This window comes from Vicugna pacos, chromosome 5 (assembly GCF_048564905.1).
Source record: "Vicugna pacos chromosome 5, VicPac4, whole genome shotgun sequence".
NCBI lineage: Eukaryota > Metazoa > Chordata > Mammalia > Artiodactyla > Camelidae > Vicugna > Vicugna pacos.
Window position 1 is genome coordinate 72996842 of NC_132991.1, and position 23497 is coordinate 73020338.

General features: G+C 38.4%; 1 protein-coding gene across 11 annotated transcripts in view; it reads left to right on the forward strand.

Moving 5' to 3' along the window:
- The window catches only part of ANKRD44 (ankyrin repeat domain 44), a 290253-nt gene extending 270518 nt beyond the window's left edge, over window positions 1–19735 (forward strand). For 9 of the 11 annotated variants that reach the window (XM_072961553.1, XM_072961554.1, XM_072961555.1 and 6 more), the window contains 7 exons: window positions 1934–2021; window positions 7705–7788; window positions 8808–8953; window positions 9483–9565; window positions 11526–11608; window positions 13002–13093; window positions 15465–19735. In XM_072961553.1, coding sequence (XP_072817654.1) covers window positions 1934–2021; window positions 7705–7788; window positions 8808–8953; window positions 9483–9565; window positions 11526–11608; window positions 13002–13093; window positions 15465–15712 — 824 coding nt within the window. In that variant the 3' untranslated portion in view covers window positions 15713–19735. Of the gene's footprint in view, window positions 1–1933; window positions 2022–7704; window positions 7789–8807; window positions 8954–9482; window positions 9566–11525; window positions 11613–13001; window positions 13094–15464 lie in introns of those variants that run through there. The other 2 variants (XM_072961557.1, XM_072961558.1) reach the window with 2 other exon arrangements.
- The last annotated feature ends 3762 nt before the right edge of the window (window positions 19736–23497 follow it).

Sequence of the window (23497 nt, forward strand, 5' to 3'; positions counted from 1 at the left end):
GGTCTCCCACCTCTAAGCTTACATGGATATTTTCCGATATATTTCTTACTCTGCTTCTGTTGTTTTATTTTTTCATTTTCTTCTATTAAAATTTTCACTCAGAAACTATGATTATTACGTCCACAAAGGTTTTATGGTCCTCTATTTCAATTCAAGAACTTTCATTGTGTTTTTACTATATTCCTCCTTTTTCATTAGTTCTGATCTCAATAAGAGTCAGATTTTCTGCTTGTAAAACTTGGTTTTGTTCCCTCTCTGCCATTGGAAGGTTGTAATTTTTTTAATTTAATTTACATACTAATGGGTAAGGACTCCCTAACCCTCATCTGAATTAAGCTGTGAGATCTGTCTGACACTGGAAAACCTACAGAAAGGGGAGGATGCAGTAAGAGTGTTATAATGGCAGGTAGCAAACCTGCCACAGACCACAATTTCTCCCCTAGAGCTGGGTGGGGGTGAGGATGGCAGATCTCTCTGTTCTTTGGCCTCTCCAGTTACAAGCAGGGGAGGGGAGCAGTCCTCTCCTAAACAGATCAGCCTTTCAGTGCAATCTTCCAGGTCCAAGGTTCAAGCTCCCCTCCTCCCAGAATCCCCTTCACTGAGCCTTTGAGTACTGAAAGTCATTCCAGGATCCGCAGTCCTGCCTACATAGACCTTTAGATTGGGATTCATGTAGTCTCCAAGAAATGGTATGTGTAGGTGCTGCCCTGAGCTAGGTCCTTTGTGGAAATTTGTACTAACAGAGGGGTTGAACTGTCTGGGACTATTTGAGTGACAGTTGGATATAGTTGGAAAGCTAAACAGTATAATTTACGTGAAGTTAGGGAGTTTTTATATTCATTACTTATATGCTTCTCAATCCTCCTAAAAGCAATTTCACTTTTTCTCTTAATAGGCACAAGAAAGGTTTGACTTTATTTTAATACTTAAAGTTGTCCAATCTACATCATTGTTAGGTAGATCATAAGAAAATTCTAGGGGGAGGGTATAGCTCATTGATAGAGTGCATGCTTAGCATGCATGAGGTCCTGGTTTCAATCCCCAGAACCTCCATTACAAAAAAAAATAAACAAACCTAATTACCTCTCCACCACACCCCCACAAAAAAATGAGACCTCTAATTTAGCACTGAAGTCAGCCAAGAAGAGGTTCCAGGACTGTATTCCAAAGCAAAACAGCTTTACCTTCTTGCCTTAATTGTACATCACTTCACAAACTTCATTTAGGTCCTTTGTCAAGTGAAGTTCTCACCCTCCTGTGACATCACTAGTTCCTACTCTGATTTTTTATATGTAGGAAGCTGACGCTCACAGGTCACATAACAAATAAGCTGACAGAGCTGGGGCCTTACTTCACTTAAATTCAATTGATTTGAAAAACTGCCTGTCATTTTGTTGAAAATAATCTATTCATCTATTTATTTTAAAAGTACTTTTTGAGTGCATACTATTTTGGTGTATTTTAAATCCTGTGTAGTGTTTTACAGTCAAAGCCCTTTCACACATTTTATCTCAAATGCTATTTTCTGTCACTCACATCTTCCCTTCCACCGGGTGTATAATTGTAAGTGGGTGACAGGGAAATTTTCTGTTGTAAATATGGGCAAACTGATTCATACCTGTGTCAGGCATCTATCTGTCAAGAGCTGAGTGTAACATAGAATCTATTCTGCTTACAAATGAGGTCTCTTCCTCTTTCTCTCCACCAGACCATATGGCTCTCACTGTTTTACTTATTCATTATGTTTCAGAACACATGTGAGCATAGTTAAGAACACTTTGGCATTTTGTGAATTTTATTCCATGGATAATGAACAATTCAGCCAAATCAGAATAGATCATAGGCCAGAATTCAATACTTAATCAGAAAACTAGATTGTATTGAACAAAGTTGCTTTCTTGGAAACTCCCTAAACTCTTCCAATTCCTTGCAGGTAATGAAAACTGTATAGAAGTACTTTTGGAGCAAAAATGTTTTCGAAAATTTGTTGGTAATCCCTTCACTCCCCTGCACTGTGCAATGTAAGTAGAAATGCTGGAAGTGACTGGTGTTGCTTTAATTCTTTTAACTACACATAGAGAAATTGTCTTTGGATAAAGGAAAAAGCTTTTAGATTACAGATAAGACCAATATATTCCATTTTGCTGCCAAAGGCAAATAGGTTTGATAACAAAGTGCAGTCTCTAATGTTAATGATTATCCAGGAGCTTTTAGTGGAGTCTCATGGTTCCAAGGTGGCTCACAGACCACCTTAGGAAACTGTGTAAAGGGTGGACTGAAAAATAGGTTACACCCTGTGTGAAGAGCTCTTCAGATACACCGCACATCTGTCTGCCGAGTTCTGAGAATAAACTAGGGTTAACAACAATATGCCTGTAATGCCTGTGGACTTCAGAAAGACCTTCTATGCCAGGAAGACTTTTCATACATGGTAACTCTCCGTTCTTCATAGTGCTGTAAATTTTTTTGATAAATGTAATTTTTGCTCCAGTCTCATAATATGAACTATTATTCAGAGAATCCAGTGACTTTAAGACAGACTTCCATGGCCACCTTGGAGAAACAGGTCACCTGGGGCCTGTGTTTACCTGGGAGGTCCATGTTCACCTGGGCAACGATGAACAGCCTAGGGACCCAAGACTTGGGAGTGCTTTGTCTTTACATTGTCTCTGGGCTTCACATGAAGCTGGGTCATTTGATTTGAAAGATATTGGAGGTATAAAGTGGGTCAATAAAGAAGCAATAAGAGATTACGAGTAAGAGTGATTTTAAATCTGAAGAAACATGTCTTTTTCACTTTGGTATCCCCAAAACACCTAACATGATGTAAGTGGTATTCAGTGAACTCCTTCCTGGAAGTAGAGGGGCTGAAGAAATGCTAGGGGTAACAGAGTGTGTGCCATTAGAACTGTTGAAGTTATTAAAGAAGACAACTGAAGTGATGCAAACTTTATTTTACACTTCATAAGGCAGGCATTCTCCACTCTCAAGAGTTCAGAGAGCTGCAAAGTGGGACAGGAGTCAGGAAGCTTTTACAGAATAAAGAGTAGGGAACAAGGAAGAGCAGGAATGAAAATATCTGATTGGCTGGGGTTACATATCTGGCTTTAGGTGAAGTATCATAGGAAAAGATAATCACCCATGTAACTTGGATTGGTTACCTGGATGATCTGACCTCTAGGCAGATGGAACATTTACAAGAACATGAAAACTACAAGTTAAGTTTTGTTTTGCTGACATGGTTTCCCAGGATCAGTGGCACCTGGCCTACTGAGGAAAGAGGTTTGAGGAAAGATAGTGTTGTAAGTTATTCTCAATTACCATTGCCTTTTTGGGTTCCAGTATATATTTCACAGGGAACAATGTCCAGATTCATCATTCCAGTTGGAGGAAGACCATTTGTTGGCTGGCTGATAGCTATGTATGCTCACCTGAAGCCCTTGAGAGAACGCAATAGACAGGGAGATGATTATTATTAATAATAGTAAACATATTCCTAAGGTTTTCAAAGCAGTCCTGAACTAGGGTCCCCATGAACCAAACCAGCTAGAATCAAATAAGTCAAGATATGATCCCAAAGGTGAACATACTTCTTTAAGCCAGTTGGTCTGTATATGTATTTCTTGTAACTCTGTCTCCATTTCCTCAGAATTATTCATTCAGTGAGTGTGTTCCAGAGAAACTGAGGCATTAGCAATCAGGGAAAATTTGTGACGGGCACAACTACAGGATCATCAGCATTGTAGCAAATTCAACAGGTTAGAGATTAGATTACCCCCCTTTGCAATGGCCTGACATATGTGAACAATGACATCTTTCCAGGCAAGGGAAAGGCAAATGGTGGACAAAAAAGTCATAAAGACCTCCGTGGTGTAACAGTTAGGAAAATGATGGCCAGAGAGGGAAAGAGAAATGGAAAGAAATGTTCTTGATCCAACATCTTTGGAGTAAGCAGTCTACTTTAATATCAGCTACTTCTGGTCACTTTGATTTTGAGGTCTCTGGCATTTGCACAGGACTAGACATTAGGTGGAGCCATCTTTAGTGGTGAAATACGCACTCAAGATTCAACAGTAATTTAGTAGCCATGTCGGTGTTCCCAAGTATTCAATAGGGTCCTTTCCGTGAATCTCACTTTTGCAAAAGCGTCTGAGTAAACAATAACTGTCTACAAATGACAAAAGACTTTAAAATGCCTATGATTAAAGATCTGATAAGAGTTCGTTATAATGGAATTGACAGGAAAATTTGGTTATTCCTGTCACGTACAACATTTAACTGGGATAACTGGATAACTGGAATTATGACTGATAACGTTATACCAGGGCATTGCAGATTTTTTAGGAATCTTATACAATTGCTACAACACTTATATAAATATAACCTAAAAAGGTTAAACGTCACTTCTTATTTGGCAATGCTTCCTATGTAATTTAACATGTCAAATAAGCCTAATTAGTTCAACATTCCTCTTTTTATAAGGAAAAAGAACAAATCTTTTGAGATGTTCCAGGGGCCTGGTGGAAAAATCCCAAAGTTGAATGAAGTTCAGGACTTTATTTAGAATTTGATTTTGGGGAAGTTTTTCAAAATATCAAAAGATTTTAAAACATTTGATCAAATAGAATCATAGGTCACTGTGAAATAATGCTTAGTTATCCATTTAACCAAAATGACAAAGACTGCAAAGGCAAATACAGAACATTACATAGTCATTAAAAAACAAAAAGAAACAAACAAGTAAAAGCGCTTAGTTCTTTTAATATTGAGAAGACTGGTTTTTCTTAAGTAAGCAAAAACCTGATGAAGACAGTGTGAAGCCCAGTAAATTATTTTTGGTGAAACACCAAATCTTTGCTTTCCAGACAGTTTACTTAAAAGGTAAAGAAAAACCTTTGTTTATAATTTCTTATTAAGAGCAGGTGAATAATCTTAAGACAGAGAGAGAAAACTAAATTCTAATTTTACATTACTGTATTTTGATATTAAAACTCATTTTCTAAAAATTTAAATAAATCCATTCTAATCTTAGCCAGCTTGACCACACGTAAAATTCCTCTTCCAAGATGCCTATTCCATAAATCTTCTACAGCTTTCTTACATCCATTCAGATTTTGTCCTGTTTTTCCCCCTCTTTCTCATTCTAGAATAACCAGTCATTTTACTTTGGGACAAAATTGCTTTTTCTTTTTCCTTACCAAAACAAAATAAAATGAACAAACAAACAATAAGTCCTTCATACATTTCCTTATCCAAAAAAAGGTGAACTACTTTTCTTGCCTACTTTTCATAAACAGTTGTTTTCTTTCAACCTTATTATTTCTAAGTAGTTTTAATTGATTGAAATTATTAGCCCTTAGAATCCTTCATTCTAAATCTTAAAACTAAGAAATAAGCAATTGTGGGCTGTGTTACACTAGCACTCTGTGGTTTGACAAATTTATAAATACATTTCATAGTTTTTAGAAGTATATTTTTCCTCATAGTAAATTTTCAGCATGACACAAAACATGTTTACTAATAGAACTAAAGTTTTTAGTTCCTCTGTGAAAGGAAGCCAAAAGTGAATAAAGTTATGTTGAGTAATTAAGTTTCAGTATTTTATCTTATTTGGAAATGATCTAGATAGTCAATGAATATCTATCATTTATCTATTATCTCATTGTAGCTTTACGGTTTAAGTTACCAAAAACATTTTGGGAACTATTTTATTAAAGTAGACATACCATAAAGCATACTTGTTGAAAAGTTCATTTATAAACTTTTATCTTACTTATGTCTATTTAATTTGCTGTTCTTAACAACTATGTTTAGATTACTCATGAAAATTTTAGGAGACATTAAACAGCTAACCATCATCATAAGTTGTTTTTTTGGTGGCAAATTCTGTAACGGAGATAACATGAGCTAATCTGACTTTTAGTAAACCTAGGTCGAATAAAAGTTGTATGTCTGCCTTTTCTTTTAATGCTGGTAACTCTGATGACATGCCTGTTTTAATTAAACCAAGAATTTGAATAAAACCTGGGACAGTCTTTTTTCCAGTGTCCCTGTTTATTGTAAATGAGACACCAATTTCTGGGCCAGTGTTTTAATGACTGTGCAATGGGGGAGGCCCGGCTATTGTTTTAGGTTTTTGGTTTTGGCCTTGGAGCTGTTGCAGTCTTTGAGAAGACTTTTGCTTATGGTCTTGAGGCCTCTTCAGAATGGAAAGGCAGTTCAGGTGGAGGATTAGAGCCCATGAGTACTCAGGTGAAGGAGGACAGAAGGGAGGAGGAGTCACAGCCCTCTTACAGTCTGTTGTTTTAGGTACCTCTGTATCTTTAATTTTTTATTAGCCTTTTGCAATGAATCTTTCAATAAGGCTTTTTATGGAAACTTGAAGCCTTTGGGGAGCTTTGCATACCAATTAAAATAGGTATCCCACTCTGGTGATTTGGGAACGCTTGCTTTCAGTGCACTTCTTGAATGAATGATCTTGTGTAATTGGAACATTCCCTGTAATGGCCATTATAATTCTGGATTGTCTTGTAAGATTTTGCTATCTTAGTAAATATCTCTAGCATTCAGGACCACATATAAAATAAACAGCTGTGCCAGAAGGTAGAAAGCTCAATTGTTTGAAACTTGAGGGTCCTATTTCTTTAGCTAAGCCTGAGCTTCTTGGAGCCAAATTAATCCTTAGGAGATGTGCTTCTGGGCTGGGGGTTTTGTGGTGTTTTACAGTGCACCTCGTGGCACAGAAATTTTCTTGAGGTTGTTGGGTGACATAGTGTCAATCTAAACCACTCCATGACCAACTTATCCTAACACAGGAGTCTTAGATGTAGGTACAAGCACTCTAACAGCTTTTAGGTGCTCAATCCATGCCTGCCAATTTTGCAGCTTTGGTTTCTGAGATTCTCATTAACAATAAATCTCTCGCTCTTTTCATATGAAGACTTCTTTATAGTGGCAGATGCCCTAATGGCTTTTAATGGTCCGACTTATGCCCACTTAGACTTTGATATGCCACTGGTCAAAACAGTCTGAATCTCTTGTCTTAATTTATTGCCCCAAGTGCCCCAGTGGTTTCTGCTGTGGACTTACCTCAAGGTCCATCCATGTTAGTCCTTTGGCTGCTGCCATCTGCTCTGGATTCCTAAAATAACTGTCCCAGAACGTTGCCAGGATCCCAGAACTTTCTGGGAACTTTAATGAAACCCCTTTCTTTAAAAATGTTTGGATAAAGTTTGTTTGAATTGGGGAGCTGCACACGAGGGAACAGAGCTGAAATCCAAGAGTGACTTACAGATGGATCCTTGGTAATGATGAGAGGAACAGTGCACTCAAAGGGTTCAGAAGGTGCCTTGCCTTGTGTCTTATTCTGCCGGTGATTTGTAGTCATCCTTATTGCCAAAAGTGTTGAAATGATTAAAGAAGACAACTTAGGTGATAAAAAGTTTACTTAACACTCCATAAAGCAAGTGGTCCTCAGAACTCTTGAGAGTGGAGACTGCCCACTTCATGAGGTGTTAGATAAAGTTTATTCGTATGCCCTAAATTGTCTTCTCTAATCATAAATTAAATGCAGACCAGATATTTGCATCAGATTGTTTTAATGTATCTGATTGTTCTACAGTGCATAGGAAGATGGGGTAGGGACGGGATATATAATTTTTTAGACAGCAAGATTTTAAAATTTGAAATATATTTTCATTTTAGAATAAATGATCATGAGAATTGTGCATCACTGCTACTCGGGGCCATAGATTCCAGTATTGTCGATTGTAGAGATGACAAAGGCAGGTAAGTGATCCTAAGATGGCATGCCTCTTGTCCTGATGAATCTTAGCCTCTGCTTTGTGATTGTAGAGTAGCCAGATATCTATGTTTTGTGTAATTGAGAAAGTAATATATAAGCACAGTTTTAAAAAATTAAGTACAATAAAGGGTATATAATTAAAAGAAATTACCCTCTTAGCCCAGGAGCCCCCACTGAGAAAGCCACATTAAACTGTTTTTCCGTAATTTTTATATTCTCCCAAATATTTTCTATACATACCTATAAAAATATATAAAATATATATGCTTATGTTCCTATCATGCAAGTAAGAATGTTCTATAGCAATGCTCTGCTTTCAGTATATCTCAGAGATCTTTCCATATCAGAACATATAGATTCATCATGTTCTTTTTAAAGCTTGATGTTATCTCATTAACTGGATACATTATAATTTAACTAGCCTGCCCTCCTCTGAAGGATATTTAGGTTGTTTCAGTATTGTGGTATTTTAGAGAGCTGTACAGTGAACGGTCTAATACACGTGTCTGTTCACATGAGCAAGTGTATCTGGGAGACGAAGTCCTAGAAGTAGAATTTCTTGATTAAAACATCATAGTGTCAAATTTCGATAAATAATGTCAGATTGTCCTCCCAAAGAAATCAACTATTCATACTAGATAATGTAGGCGTTTTAAAATAACCAATTATCTACAAATTTAAGGCTTACTTAATTTTAAAAGTATCTTTAACAAAGATGAGAGAGAAGTCATTGGAACTCAGGATTAAAGGGTCAGTGAAGATGCTAATTTTATTGTCAGCGTCACTACCTACACCCCACTCCCCAAATCTAGGGGGTGCCATTCACAAAGCTGACACTTCAGTGTCCACCCTGCATGGCCTTTGAGGGAACCTGATCAGTATCTCTGTAAACTAAGTCTCAAACCCCTAAGATGACACCATGCATATGTTTCTCAGGCATTTATAGAAGAAGAGTGTGTTACGTTTACAGGAAGTTAAAATCATGCTTGTTTTGTATCATTAGAACACCACTTCATGCAGCTGCATTTGCTGATCACGTGGAGTGCTTGCAGCTTCTGCTGAGACACAATGCTCAAGTGAATGCAGCAGACAATGCAGGGAAAACAGCACTGATGATGGCTGCTGAGAACGGGCAGGCCGGCGCTGTGGGTATGTGCTGGACTTGTGGACCCTGAGTTTATGCCTATCCCAAACCAAAGGAACGTAAAACTGGCCAGCCTCTTGGTGTATACATATGATGAAAGACCAACATTTAATTTAAGCCACCCGATCTACTTGCTAATCATCTTCAGTCCCCTGCTACTTGATTACTGGTAGACCTTGTCAAAGTGAACCAACCTTCTGCAGTGAAATCTCTCAGCATGTAGCCTCCAAACAGAACAACAGAATCACTTTACCTGGAAATAACAAAACTGTAAAGACAATTGAAATGAATGCCTGTAGACCTTGGATTTGGATAGAACAACAATGAGAATAAGTGGCTCCTTTTTTCTTAAAAAATATTAAATATGATCATGTGAGCTGTACAAATTTAAAATGTGAAAGATTCATATGGTCTAAAGAGAAACCAGAGTATAGCTGTAGAAATTTAAATGTGTTATTGTTTTGGTAGTAACTTCTTCAAAAGGCATGTAATTAGCATGTAGACTAAGTAACTTTCCTTTGGCTTTTTCTGCAGATATTTTGGTGAACAGTGCCCAGGCTGACCTGACTGTAAAGGATAAGGACTTGAACACACCCTTACATTTGGCTAGTAGTAAAGTATGTAGTTGAATTTGAAACATTGTTGCCTAGTATAATAATAATGATAATAATAATAATACTTAAATCTATCTACCTTGTAAGTGTGTATCATGGCTCTTAATTAACACGTATGATTTCCTGTATGATTTCCTGGGATGTTATCACTCTCAGTGGGATGGAAGGGGGGAAGCAAAGGGCAGACCCGTGCGGGAGTTGATGAGGTATGCCTTTCATGGCATCGGCCACTTGCATTCTTGCCACAGTCTGTGTTGATGCGACCACTGTATCTGTCTTCATGGTGGTGGTACCCCATTTTGGCATTAAACACAGGTTAGGACCTTAGTTACAGGGCTTCTAAAATACACGCAGTCCCACATGTTTTCATTTTATTCCACTTGAAGACATTGTAATAACACAGCCAAGGAACTGTCCATACTCTCCTATGAAACAAATAAATGTGTTCGTGTGCATTTCTGTTCTCTCCCACTTCTTTTCAGTATAAATAATGTGTTGGTTTGGGGTATTTTTTTTTAAATAGCGTTGTGTTCACATATAGCTCAAGGTTCCTGCTTCTGTAAAAGATAGTTGAGAACCTGCTTTTGTTACTGAACCATATATTGTAAGTATCTTTCTTTTGGACATCACATCTTGCAGTATTGTGGAAGGTGTGTGGTTTTCTGCCTTAGGGCTGTGCTGTCCTTTATTTACCCCAAACCCTATTGTTAGACATTTACTTGTTTTCAGATATGTGCTACTATAAATAATGCCAATTGTAGATATAGTCATCTAAATAAATTCCTAAACGTGAAATTACTGAGTCTAAGGCTAAGAACATTTTTAAGGCCAAATTGCCCTGTAATAAGGTCACAGCCATTTACACTCCATCAGCAGTGCATCAGAATTAAAACTCCATGGATACTTCTAAAATTATATGTAGGTGTCTCCCTTGTAAAGCGTCCTAATACGATGCCAGTTGCCACCAGTGATGGTGGTTTGTTTCCTTATAGTTCCAGTATTAACGGTGTTATCTGTACTCAGTGGCACCAGAAGTCTGAGCTGTTCCATTCATTGGTTTTGCATCTTCTTACTTCGTGCTCTGAGAAGCCCATAGAAACCACAGAAAGTACTCAGGTTATGAAGTTCATTTCAATGTACAGTTTTTCTCGTGACTATAAGTGCAGTGCTTTACAAGCTTTATTGTGTAAACAAATCCCCTGAGGATCTGGTTCAAATGCAGATTCTGACTTAGTAAGTCTGGAGTGGAGTCTGAGGGTCAGCATTTCTACCTCCCAGGTGATGCTGACGCTGCCAGAGTGTGGGCCACATATTGGGTATCAGGGGTTTAGGGAGCGTGACCGCTTAACATGGCACCAGCCTGAAAGTGTGAACGGGTCTCTGACTTATTGGTTGATTTTTTAAAATATTATCAACCATCATTAGATACAGAAATACATTCCCCTGGATGAGGAAGAAAAGAATGACCTTTGCTGAAAGATTCTCTTCACAGTAGAAGGCAGCGAGTGTCGATGAATGATACGGACAGTAGGTACAATGGGAATTCCAAGGATAGATGGGGGCGCTGAGGTGGTGTTTGAAGGCTTGAGGAAGGAGATGGCACTTGACTTGTGTTTAAAAAGCAAAGTTGAAGGATTTAAAGGACAGTCCTAACTCTACTTTCTGTTTATCAGCTGACCTAACTGAACTGGTGTCTACTTCAGCTCTCTGGACATTAATTCTAAAAGTTATCATAGAAATAATAACATTTTAGATCAGTTTTATATGAATCAAGTCCTAATAGGCCTTATTGAGAATCCTTGAAGATCTAGGACTCTTTAACTATTTACTTTTAGAAAAAATTTACTCCGAAAATAGCCTTATAAAATGTTGTTAGGCAGGACATTCATTTTAAATTTAAAGCGTAATAAAGTGTGTCTGTGTCTCTGTTTCATGTTTCTTATCTTTTTTTTTCCTTCATTAGGGTCATGAAAAATGTGCCTTGTTAATACTTGACAAGATACAAGATGAGAGCCTTATTAATGCAAAAAACAATGCACTGCAGACGTAAGTGTGACTACTGAAATTTGACCAAGTTCCAGATTCCTAGTTGTTTATTCAAGAAATAATAAGAATTTGCTGTTTGCCAGGCTAGAGCTGGGAAACACGGTGGTGAGAGACACAGACCTGGTTTCTTTTTCCTAAAGTTTACGGTCCTGTATCTGCAACGTTGAGAAAGGCAGACATTTTTAGTTAGGACCTTTCTTTCGGTATGCCTTCATGGAGTTTTGTGAGGTCTGTTTTTCTGTCCTGATATTTCTATGGTAATACTATGAATTTAGTGGACTATTAGAAAATCTTATGAGCTACCATGTTTGGGGAAACTATTTGTATAAGTGTGTTAGCATTATGTATTCTTAGTAGAAAATGAGTTTTATAAATCAGGTTCCCAGAATACATTTGATGCATTTCTACGCTATTTGTCTTAATTATATTTTAATATAATTCAGTGTAATCCTTAGAGTGAAAGACTTAAAAGCTACTTCATTTTCCATTTTAGGAAATTACCTGTGCATTTGTTTTAAGGGCAAAGGATATTTGTTTTTTTTTTTCTTAAGCAGCATATAGCAGAGTATACTGGGCTTAACATTATTCTTTAAGGTATTCTAAATTCAGTAAAATACCATTTAGTGCAGTTAGTAAAAACTGGAGGTTTAAGATTATATATAGGGGTGATATTAATACCAGCCATATTGGTGAACTGTGCAAAACAGTGATTCAGATGCTGGAGCAGAAAGCAACGGGTAAGGAACCTTCTAGAAAACACAGAGCTTGAGTTCTCCCTCTGACTTCCTATAAACTGTCACTGAGGTGGTTTGAAGTACAGAGAATTTGTAATGTCTGTAGAGAAATCTGGGCCAATGGGGAAGAAGAGTTAGATCATTAACACCTGGAAAAGGACTGGTGAACAAATATCTTTTTTTTAAAAGGTAAAAATAACAAAAACAAACAAACAAACAAAAACAAAGCATAAATACAGGACAGAAATAGACTCACAGACAGAGAATACAGACTTGTGGTTGCCAGGGGGGTGGAGGGTGGGAAGGGATAGACTGGGATTTCAAAATTGTAGCATAGATAAACAAGATTACACTGTATAGCACAGGGAAATATACACAAAATGTTATGATAACTCACAGAGAAAAAAGGTGACAATGAGTGTGTATAAGTCCATGAATGACTGAAAAATTGTGCTGAACACCGGAATTTGACACAACATTGTAAAATGATTATAAATCAATAAAAAATGTTAAAAAATAAATAAATAAAAAGGTAAAAATATTCATGGACTGTTTATACATTGTAAGTACTTTCTTCCTTTTAGCCATGCAGACTACCCAAAATGGCACATTCTCACACAAATACATATCACAGTTGACACTCAGTGTTCTTTCTTCAGGCCCCTCCACGTTGCCGCGCGCAATGGCTTGAAGGTGGTGGTCGAGGAGCTGCTGGCCAAAGGGGCTTGTGTGCTTGCTGTAGATGAAAATGGTAAGTGGAAAAAGTAAACAGTGACTGTAGGTACCATCCACATGCTGTGAAGCCAGAGGAAAATGAGAGAGACAGGAGCTAGTTAAAAAGGCAGTAAGAACTCTCTCCCCCTTGGAAGTTCCCTGTGTGTGAGCAATCAAACAAGGGTGATTTGTCCTGTCTGTCTTTGTAAAACACATAGTCGACCTGCAGCCCCCCACCCCAGTGCCTTCCATTTGCATGTAATGTCAGCAGCTGGTCTCCAACTCCTCAGCGTGGTGGTTAAAATGTTTTAGACGCCCTGAACAACTTCCACCTTGGTACCCGGACCTTCCAACTGCAGATGCTGAGGAGTTAGAGAGCACACATGTCATTCGTGCATGCTCATGGGCTCAAATTAAAATAAATTCTTTTATTTCAGTTCATTCTGAGATCAAAACTATTATTTTCATTGTATTTTAAAGAACAGAACTCATATTTCCAATATGGATATTTGGGGAACATGAGTAAAAATTTTAAATTAACATCTAGCCTTGAAAGCTCCTCCTGATCTATATATCACAGTCCTTTTCTAAATGAACTAACTCTTAACAGAAGCTTTCTACTCTGCTTCCTAAGAAACTCTGAAAGCTAATGAATTAATAGTAAAATTGTATTAAACTCCCATGCTTTTTAACCTTGGGGAGCAAGAGAGGAACTTCTGGATATTGAGGAATTAAGAATTTTTTTGAATGTGGCATTAATTGTGGCATTTAATGAAGGTATTATAAAATGTATTAACATAACTCAATTAACTGCTTATTACAGGTATTGGAATTAGCAGCTCATCCCTATTTCTCAGAAGTAAGCAGCTATATGACATCCTTAGCTAACTCCTATTAGTTTTGGTTTTGCAGCCCCATTCATCCTAGCATGTACCCTGCTCTGTCCCCAACCTGACTCATGTAGGAGGTGCAGAAACTTCTCTTTTACTCCATCTCCTTGGTCTTCCCGCCTCACCTTCTGTCACCTTCTAATCACCACTATTTTTATACCTTAGGGTGGGTGTGCAGAGGCCCACAGTTTTTCTCCAAAATGACCAGAGACCAGAGTAATTAGCTTTGCCTTTCTCCGGTATCTCAGCCTGCTGTATCTGAGGCTTGTCCAGCCCATAGAAACCTTTGTTGGAATAAGAGCCCTGGGCCGGTAGAATGGCAGCCTGTGTCAGCTTAGCTGCACCGCAAAGGCCTGGGAACGTTTGGGGCAGTTTTCTACAGCACTGCAATCATGGTTCCTTTACTTACCATGTACCTTTGTGGAATGGAATGTTAACATATCTGTCCATCCTTGTTTATTTTCATATTAGAGAGAGGAATAATCTGTTCAGGAGTAGGGCGGAAAGGGTAGAAATCAAGTCAAGTGCCGATAAACAAAACAACAAAAAACTAAGTTTTACTGAGCCAGTGCCTCTGAATAAATGAGTGGCGAGGAGGAACTGTAGCCTGCAGAGAGGACAGGCTGGCCCTTTCCTGCCAGTAGAATAAAGGTTGAATAAGGGTGGACTGAGTCAAAGACTATCTCTGCCTCCCTGTGGCACCCGCTTCATGCATTGAGATCATTTTCTCTTCTAGACTGGGACCCATCAAGTCCGGTAGAGAATGACACGACTCTAGGGCACACTGCAATTTCCCCACATCTGTTACATTTAGGATTTGGGACTTTGGCTAGTGGTGTTGCTTTTTTTTTTTTTATTCTGTTCAAGTTTCTTTTAAATGACAGTACATTTCATCACCAACAACCAATACTTTCCTGTGTCTGATCTACCCAAATGATTCAGTTTCTCTAGAACCAGTTACCTGGTGTGTGCTCTATCTAAAGTACGTGTAAAGTGACGAAACGATGTTACTGACTTTTACAGACATCTGATTCTCGACATCCTTTCTAACCTGACACACGATTAGCTACAGTGGAAAAGTCATTGTTCTCAGAATGAGAGTGCTCTGGCCCCAGCCCGAGGTGCATGGTGTGTGCGGGTGCCCTCAAGTGGAAACACCCCTCTGGTTGTCCTGTGGCTGTTTTTTGTGGAAATGTGTCCCGCCCCTACCCCCTCGTGTTTCTGTTCACTAGATGAAGACGGAATTCTGCTTAACTTTGGATAATATAGTGCTTGTTGTTGTCATGTAAGCTGGGAAAAAAAAAAAAACCCAAAACCCTCCATCAAGTGTCTCCCCTTTCTGGTCCCCTCCAGCCTCACCCCAAGCATGACTTGTGGGAAGTAACTCCTCTTGCCTGGCATGGTTTCTAACTCAACATGCATCTCTGAGTGTGAGGTCGTTCGAGATGTACTGTGGAATGCTCACGCCGCCTCTGGATTGCCCGGACTAACCACTGCCTTGTCTGCATTTACGCCCAGGTCATACCCCGGCCCTGGCTTGCGCTCCTAACAAAGACGTGGCTGACTGCCTGGCCCTCATTCTGGCTACCATGATGACTTTTTCTCCTTCCAGTACAATGACGGCTGTCAACTTCGTTTGTTTTAAGAAAGACAGTTTGAGCAGGACGACCCTCTCCAACCTGGGTAGCATGGTTAGCCTATGCAGTAACAACGTAGGCTCGGAGGATGGGTACAATGAAAATGATTCTGATTCAGAAACATTTTGACTTTGGACTGTAGAAGCCTTTCCTTGATCACCCATGTTGGAGGAGAGGAAAGAAGCTTGAATTCCAGATTGATGTGTTCAAGTATTACTATGGGCCCGAGCTTCCAGAAGCCAGTAGAGAAGGAATCTGTCAAACCCAGGAAAGACAGCGAGGCTGTAGGGCAAAGCACTCACACCGCTGGGCCTCGAGTTTTATTTTTTTCATGTTTTCCTTAGATCTAAGATACTTCTGTGAAAGTCTACCTCTCATTTTAAGTAAGAAATAAAAAATGCATTTAATTCTTTTTCTTTGGGGATAATGCAACTGAGAGGGAGCTGTTCTGTACAAAGAAATTTTTTTCATGCACTCACTCGGCAGTGAGTTCTCAGAATTATATCAATGTGACATTCATGTCCCCCAGGAGGGGAGGAAAGGGGTGGATAGGAAATGCCTCAAACCTCTTCTCACTTTGATGTTTACTTCCTCACTAGAAGCCAAAGGTAAAGGTGTTCATCTTCAGAAATAATGCCTTTAATAATCTTTTTAAGGGAGTCCAATGATTCATATCCTCTGTAAAGTAAGCACTTAAATATCCAGAACTTCTTTTTGAGGATTTTTGCTAAAGTTGCCAGATGAAAGGGAAAATTCATTGAAAATTTAACTTGCTTTTTTTTCACTTAACACAAATACAGCACCCAGTGCTCCCCGTAACAAGCCTGTGACTCATTTTCACCTGAGTGATTGAAATCAAATCTATCTAATAACGTTTCAGGTGAAAATTGTATTGCACCCAAACTTGGAGACATATGCAATTTTAATATGAGACTACCCTTTATTAATACATCTGTAAATTAAAATACTAACTTTATAAAAACATCAGAACCATCAGCATTGTTCATCAGTAGTATGAACAAAAGATTAAATGAGCTTTTCGGTCAAAGTCATGCCCAGTGAGTGGAAGTGTGACTCCAGAAGGGAACAAAGAAAGTGAAAGCATGAGGTAGAAATAGGTGATGTGGAAATTAAAGTCAATTGACAGTTGCTTGATGCTGAAATCAACATAGTGAATCCTGTGTCTGCTCCCTCTGCCAAAGCTTCTAGGTCAAATGGACCCCGTCCCGCACCTGGAATAGCTGTACAAAAAGAAGAATGAGACTCTTTAAATTATGCACACACACAAGCACACATATGTGTACATATATATGTCTGTAATTCATCAACCAGCTATACATGAGGACCAAAATGCTTCAGTCTAAAATGGAAGATTTAAATTGTTTTCCTTCAAAATGGAAGTGAGAACTGAAATAGCTTTTCTATGAAGTTAAAAAGTAATTTTTTTGCATCACCATCTTTATTGTGTTTTATATTTCTTACGACACAGATTTCTAGTTGATGGCTTAACATTTTGTAACTGATAATGTATTGACCACAGCTTTTTTTTTTGGGGCCAAACCGGAGAAAATGTTCATATACTTTTGGTGTGAATGTGTTTATATTTATTTGAAATGAAACAAATGCCGAGGAAACATCTATGTTTGTTCTCTGTTTTAATTGCTATATGTCTTACTTGGAATAACGAAAAAGCAGGAAAACACACAGGCGTCTCCCTGGGTTGGCCAGTGGCCCTGGGACCAAACCCGGCATTTCCACCGCTAAGGTTTCCAGCCGACCCTCAGGTTCTTCCACGTTGGCTGGAAAGGGGTACAGCAGCCATGGCTCAGCCCCAGCGTGTAGCCAGCTCAGAGCTTAGAAGATACTGCAGTCCTTATGCTCTTCTGCAAGGTAAAAACTGAAGTGTGTAGTGGGTCATATACACAAGTGTGGCCCAAAGAGAGATACAGAAATTATTCTGTATCGCTGAAAATCTCACATGGTCCCAGTAACCTAATGGGAAACTGTGTCAGTGTGTGGGCACGTGTACCAAGAAGAGGAATAAACATCACCAGCTCAAGTGCTATTTTCCGCTTGAGGAAGAGACAGGGAAGAAATGTGTTGCATTAGGGCATTGCTCTCCAGCATTTTATAATCAATTCCATTTTCACCCTGGAAGTTTCTATTTTATAATGTATATGAGATATTTTTAAAACAGTGTTCTATCATATCTGGATCAAATACAGAAACTATATTATACTTTTAATCTAACTGTAAAAGATGTTAACCTTACTCTTTAATATACTGGATTTAAGTAAAAACTCTTGGGTTCTTCACAAATCAGAACTTGTTCAAAGGACTTAGAAGAATTGGTAAATTTGTGACACCACGAACACTGTTTATTTAATTCTTGATGTTGGGTTCCCCTCCTTTGTCCTTTTTGTTTGTTTCGAGAAGATGAATTTTTGAAAAGTAGATAAATTGCTAATGAGAAATAATGACCTTATCTTTACCAAAACACTGAAAATAAGGGCGCTCCATCACTGAAGAAGTGTGATATACTGCGGTGTCTTTTTCTAGAAGTGAATGGAAATCTTGCTCAGTTGGCATTTAAAGCAGGAAGGGCGACGCCCGCTTTAGCAGCGAAGCAGCGTTCACCTTTTTTTCCCTGTAGCGTAGCGCAGAGAACAAGAAACACAGCAGCAGAGCAGTGACAGCCCTGCGACATTATCTCCATGGAGCTGCATCTGGCTTCTCCCCACCCTTTCCCCGACAGAAAGGAGGACAAAGGAACAAAATGAAATCATGCAATGAAGCATTGTTCACTGAATCAGTCTCTCTCCCCCACTCTCTCTTTTCCAAGACCCAATTTTTTCCTTTAAGAAATGACTTTAAAAACTATGAGTTCTGTGTTTTTCACATACATCTCTTAGAAATCTATCTAGATTTGCCACATAGCTTTCTAAGAAAAACAAAAACAGAAAACATTGTGCTTCTAATCGAGCCTTGGTTGTTTCTTGCTTTTACCTAAATGTGTTATTTTTAGACTGTTTTAACCACAGCCACAGGGATCATGTTTCATTGCACTTAACTGTTCGCCGTGCCTGCCTATCCTTGGTAAATACGTTACTATCTCCAAATTGCCTAAAATCTGCTATGATTCTACAGTAAATAGCTCAGGGGATTTCTATTTATCACTACTAAAAGGGCACCATAGTATGTTTTGGTACTTTAGGCAGTAAACAGCTGCTTGATTTATTATTTTATTATTAAATTAGAACAAGAACATCAAATGGATTTGCTGCACTAGTAATTCTTTGTACTGTTGAGCAACTAGGTTTGCTTATCTGTTGTGTTGGTTAAAGAACTCATCCCTTTTTTTTTTTTGGTCTTGTAATATGAAGTTAGAGTGCCTTTTTATATTTGTATATTCTGAAAACGTTCTGTGGAATGTTTTGTATTATTTTCATTTGAGTGTTATCAGAGCAATATAATACCAGTGAGTTTTCATTTCAGCCTTTCTTTGAGTGTGTAAAGTGTCTTTTTTTCCTCTTTCCCCTTTTACCTGCTTTGAAATGAAAATGAAGATGCCCGACGTTTTCTATGGGAATTATGTTTGAATTTGCAGTGCTGAAATGCTTTCTTCTTACAAAAACTGTAAACCATAGGTCAGTGTTATCAGAGAAAAGTGTTTTAAGATAGTGACAATCTGAGTGTGCGTATAAAATGTAATTCTATGCGTTTCTTATGCAGTGATCTAAAAACTCAATGCAAATATCTTTTGTTTGGTAGTTTTGTCTATATATTTTATGCTTCAGCATGTGCAATATATCTTTGCAGAGCGCGATGATACAAATCTAGTGCCAGTGTTATATTTTGCATAACATATTTGTAACGGCATAAAATATTGTTTGATGATTTCAGTGGGATGTTGTCTGTAATGTTTTCTTATGTAAATTGGAGTTGAATGACTCTGGTAAATGTCATGACTGTAAAAATGAGGAAATGACTTTTAGTTCAGTGAATGACTTTGAACCAGTCTGAATCTTCTCAAGCACAGTTTAATACTTTTTCAACTACTGAATGCCAATAATGTAATGAAGTACTTAATTGTAATATACTATGGAAATGCATTCAGATGGTTATTTTTACAAATAAAAGCGGTACAAATATTGTTGCAACTTGTGTTGTCTTTAATTTTTCTGATTTATGATCATTTTACCAGTTATTTTGCTAACTTAAATCTTTGTCTGCCACCGAAGCAAAATTAACCTTAAAATGTGAAAATAATCAAGATAGAAGTGTATCTCCATATTTGCTATTTCTGTTTGTATCATCACAATTAGAGCAAAAAATTTTAAACATGTATTTATGTTTATCTATTGATGCCTCCAACTTTTTCCATAGAGGATTTGAGCTGGCTTGCAACAAAAGACATGTGATAAACTAGAAGTAGCAAAATTAGGATGAGGAAAAAGGATACAAACAAACATGGGAATCATACGATTTAACACAGTGATTATAACTGAACTTGAGATCTCTTTTTTTTTTTCTTTTCTAAATTTATTGTTGTTGTTTTCAGGGAGGGAGAGATAATTAAGTTTGTTTGTTTGTTTGTTTGTTTAAATGGAGGTACTGGGGCTTGAACCCAGGACCTTGTACATGTTAAACACACACACTTATCACTGAGCTGTACCCTCCGCCCGAACTTGAGTTTGCTCCAAGCTTCCCTACAGCCAAAGTAAGAGAGGAACTGTAATTAATTATTTGGATCACATATATCAGAAAAGAGGTCCTTAAAACTGTGAAATCAACCATGCTTATCTCTGTTGCTGCCACCCCCACTCATCAACTGCTTCATGGCAACACAAGAACCTGCTTCTCAGCACTTCCCTAAAGGCATCCACAGAATTTCCTCTCCATCTATCTCACCATTTGAAATGTCTCCCCTTGAGTAGTAACTTAAGCGACAGTCCCTAGAAGCAGGAAGATTCCTAACTATGGAGTTTCCAGGTGATGAAAGATTTTGGGGGATGGAGGGCTTCCTGAGTTCCTCAAATCACAGTGTCCTAGAATGTTAGCAGTTCTTACAGTCCAGCCCAGCCTCGTTACCATCTTTGTCATGAAGACACCAGATCCCAGAGAAGTTATGTAATTTGCTCAAATCTGTGTGATTAGTGATCTAAACACACATTTGTACTGACAGATGTTCTGTCTTCAATGCTGTCCTGCCATGCAGTGTTTTGTAGAGGTGTTTTTTGGTTTTTGTTTTCTGCTAGAGATGTTCAGGGGGGTTTGCACTCTGCCTTGCCTCACTCCTTATTCAAGTATACAAAGCTGAGTATCTTTCAGTCTTGAAGACTAAAGCATGAATTGTACTACAGGTGAGTATTTCCTATAGTTTGTAGCAGACTGGGTATGTTAGTTATCTAATGCTGCATAACAAATTACTTTAAAACTTTGTGACTTAAAACAACAAATGTTTGTCATCTAATAGTGTCTGTGAGTTGGTGACCCCAGCCTGGTTTAGTTGGGTCTTCCACCACAGGGTCCCTTGGAGGCCGTAATCACAGTGTTAGCTAGAACCTCTGTTTCTAAGTTCATACATATGCTTATTGGCAAGATGCTTCATGGATTGTTGGATTGAGGATGTCAGTCCCTGGATGGCTGTTGGCTGCCCTCAGTTCCTTGCTAAATGGGCCTTTCCATACGACAGCTCACAGTATGGTGCATGCCTCGTGATAGTGAGCAAGATGAGAAAAGCCAGAGAGAGAGAGCAAGACAGAGCTCACAGGATTATAACTGAACCCTGAAGTGACATTTATTGATTTTCCCATAGTCTATTCATTAGAAGCAAGTCACTAAGTCCATTCCACATGTAAGGTCACATCCCACCAAAAGGTGTGAAGACCAGGAGGCAGGAATCACTGGGAGCCATTTTGGAAGCTGCTTACCCATTGGGTCCTTCAAGAGAGTACATTGACACTAGGATAATGTTTTGTCAGTCGTTGGTAAAGAAAGTGTTCTCTTGACTTCCTAAATTCACCCTTTTAAGAAATACATAAGGATTCACTAATATCCCTTGTGCTCTCATAAGCAAGCAGAAAGGGGATAATGGTCTCCACTGCAGTAATTACATTGTTGGACATTGATGTGGTACTTCGTCCCCAAACGGCTTGTAAAGGATTTCTCTCTCTAATTCTATCCAGTAGGTTTAGATCACTGTATGTCTATCCCTCACTTAACGCACTTAACGTGTCCCAGAATTAGCTTGAAAGGCACAGAGGCATTAAGCTAAAAGGCTATTAACACAACATAAAAATATTGTGGGTGAAAGTACCATATGAATATGAATTTTCTCTTTAGCAAATTTCATAGTGAAGTTTCATACGCTATAAAATATAAGGCAGCAGAGATAATGGCTGTGCCATTCGTTACTTTTCAAGCTTTCCAGAGGGTGATTGGACATGTGTGGGCATTTGTGGTTGGCACAATGACTGGGCAGTGGGAGGGCTTCCTACTAGCACGTATTGTACTAGCATTTGCTGGACCAGGGACACCAAATGTCCCACCCAGCCCTGTGTGCCACTACCCCACCCCAATGCCAGTGCACCCCCACCTACCTGCTCGTCTACTTGCTCTCCTTTTTGCTGATTCATTTCTCCATTCATTTATTACTTGTGAAGCCAGCCATATTTGTAAATCTGTTTTCACAGAGAATTGCATAAAAAGGCTCCAATATACATCCCCTCCCAAAGAGCACTCACAAGCTTAAGAGAAAGAACTTCAGAAGGCAATGCTGAGCACATGTTCCCTGGTTGTGTATTTTCCCAAGAGAGATCGCATGCAGGTGAGTGGAAAAGATTTGAGATAAATATTTAATTCCTTTGTTATTAAATATATAAACGCATGTCTGCACATGTATATTTCTTGCCTGAGGCAAAGGATGATTGCATCTACTTTACAGGTGGGGAAACCCTGCTCTTAAAGACAGAGACACTTGGCCCACAGTCCCATAGCAAGATCTGGCAACACAGCACTATTGACTCATGTGGTTCTCTAGGCACTGGTCAACAAAGTTTCTAGAATACTATTTTCTGCCTTAATTGTATGAAGTATTCTTGACATCTAGAGGAATTTTATAATTTTCAAAAGTAAAAAATGTTGAAGCAGTACTTAGAGCACAAAAGTCTTACCTGTGTTTATGTTCACGAGCTAAAGCACCCAGCAAATTTGAAAACTTAAATAATTCATGTTCCTTATAGTTGGGTTTCTTAAGACTTACAAACATCCAAGCTCCAATCTGAATGGCTAGAAGTTGTCAGACATATAAAGAGGAGAAAAGAGGGAAAGGGAACAGCCAGTGCCAACAGCCGAAGGCAGGAATGAGCGTAGCGTGTTCCAGGAACAGAGATGGGGCCGGTGTGGCTGGAGACTTGTGGGGTAGGGAGGGTGGTATGAGATGAGATCATGAGCAGTCTAAGGCCAGGTCTTGTAAAATTTTTTGAGCCAGGAGAAGAAGTTTCTGTTTTATTCATAATGTGATAAAAATGCACTGGAGAAATCTAAATAGAAAAATGGTTGTGGTCCTATGTCACTTTTTTTTATACTGAAGTGTAGTCAATTACAATATGTCAATTTCTAATGTTCAGCACAATGTCCCAGTCATACATACATACATATGTTTGTTCTCATATTCTTTATTAAAGGTTATTACAAGATATTGAACATAGTTCCCTGTGCTGTACAGAAGAAATTTGTTTACCTATTTTTATATGTAGTAGTTACTACTTCATTTTTAAAAGCTCACTCTGACTGCTGTAGAGAGGCAAGAGAGGAACCCTAGTGATTGATTGGGTGGCTAGTGCAGTGGTCTAGATGAGTGAAAACATGGTGGCTCAGATTGGTATGGGAACAAGGGAAATAGAAGGAGGT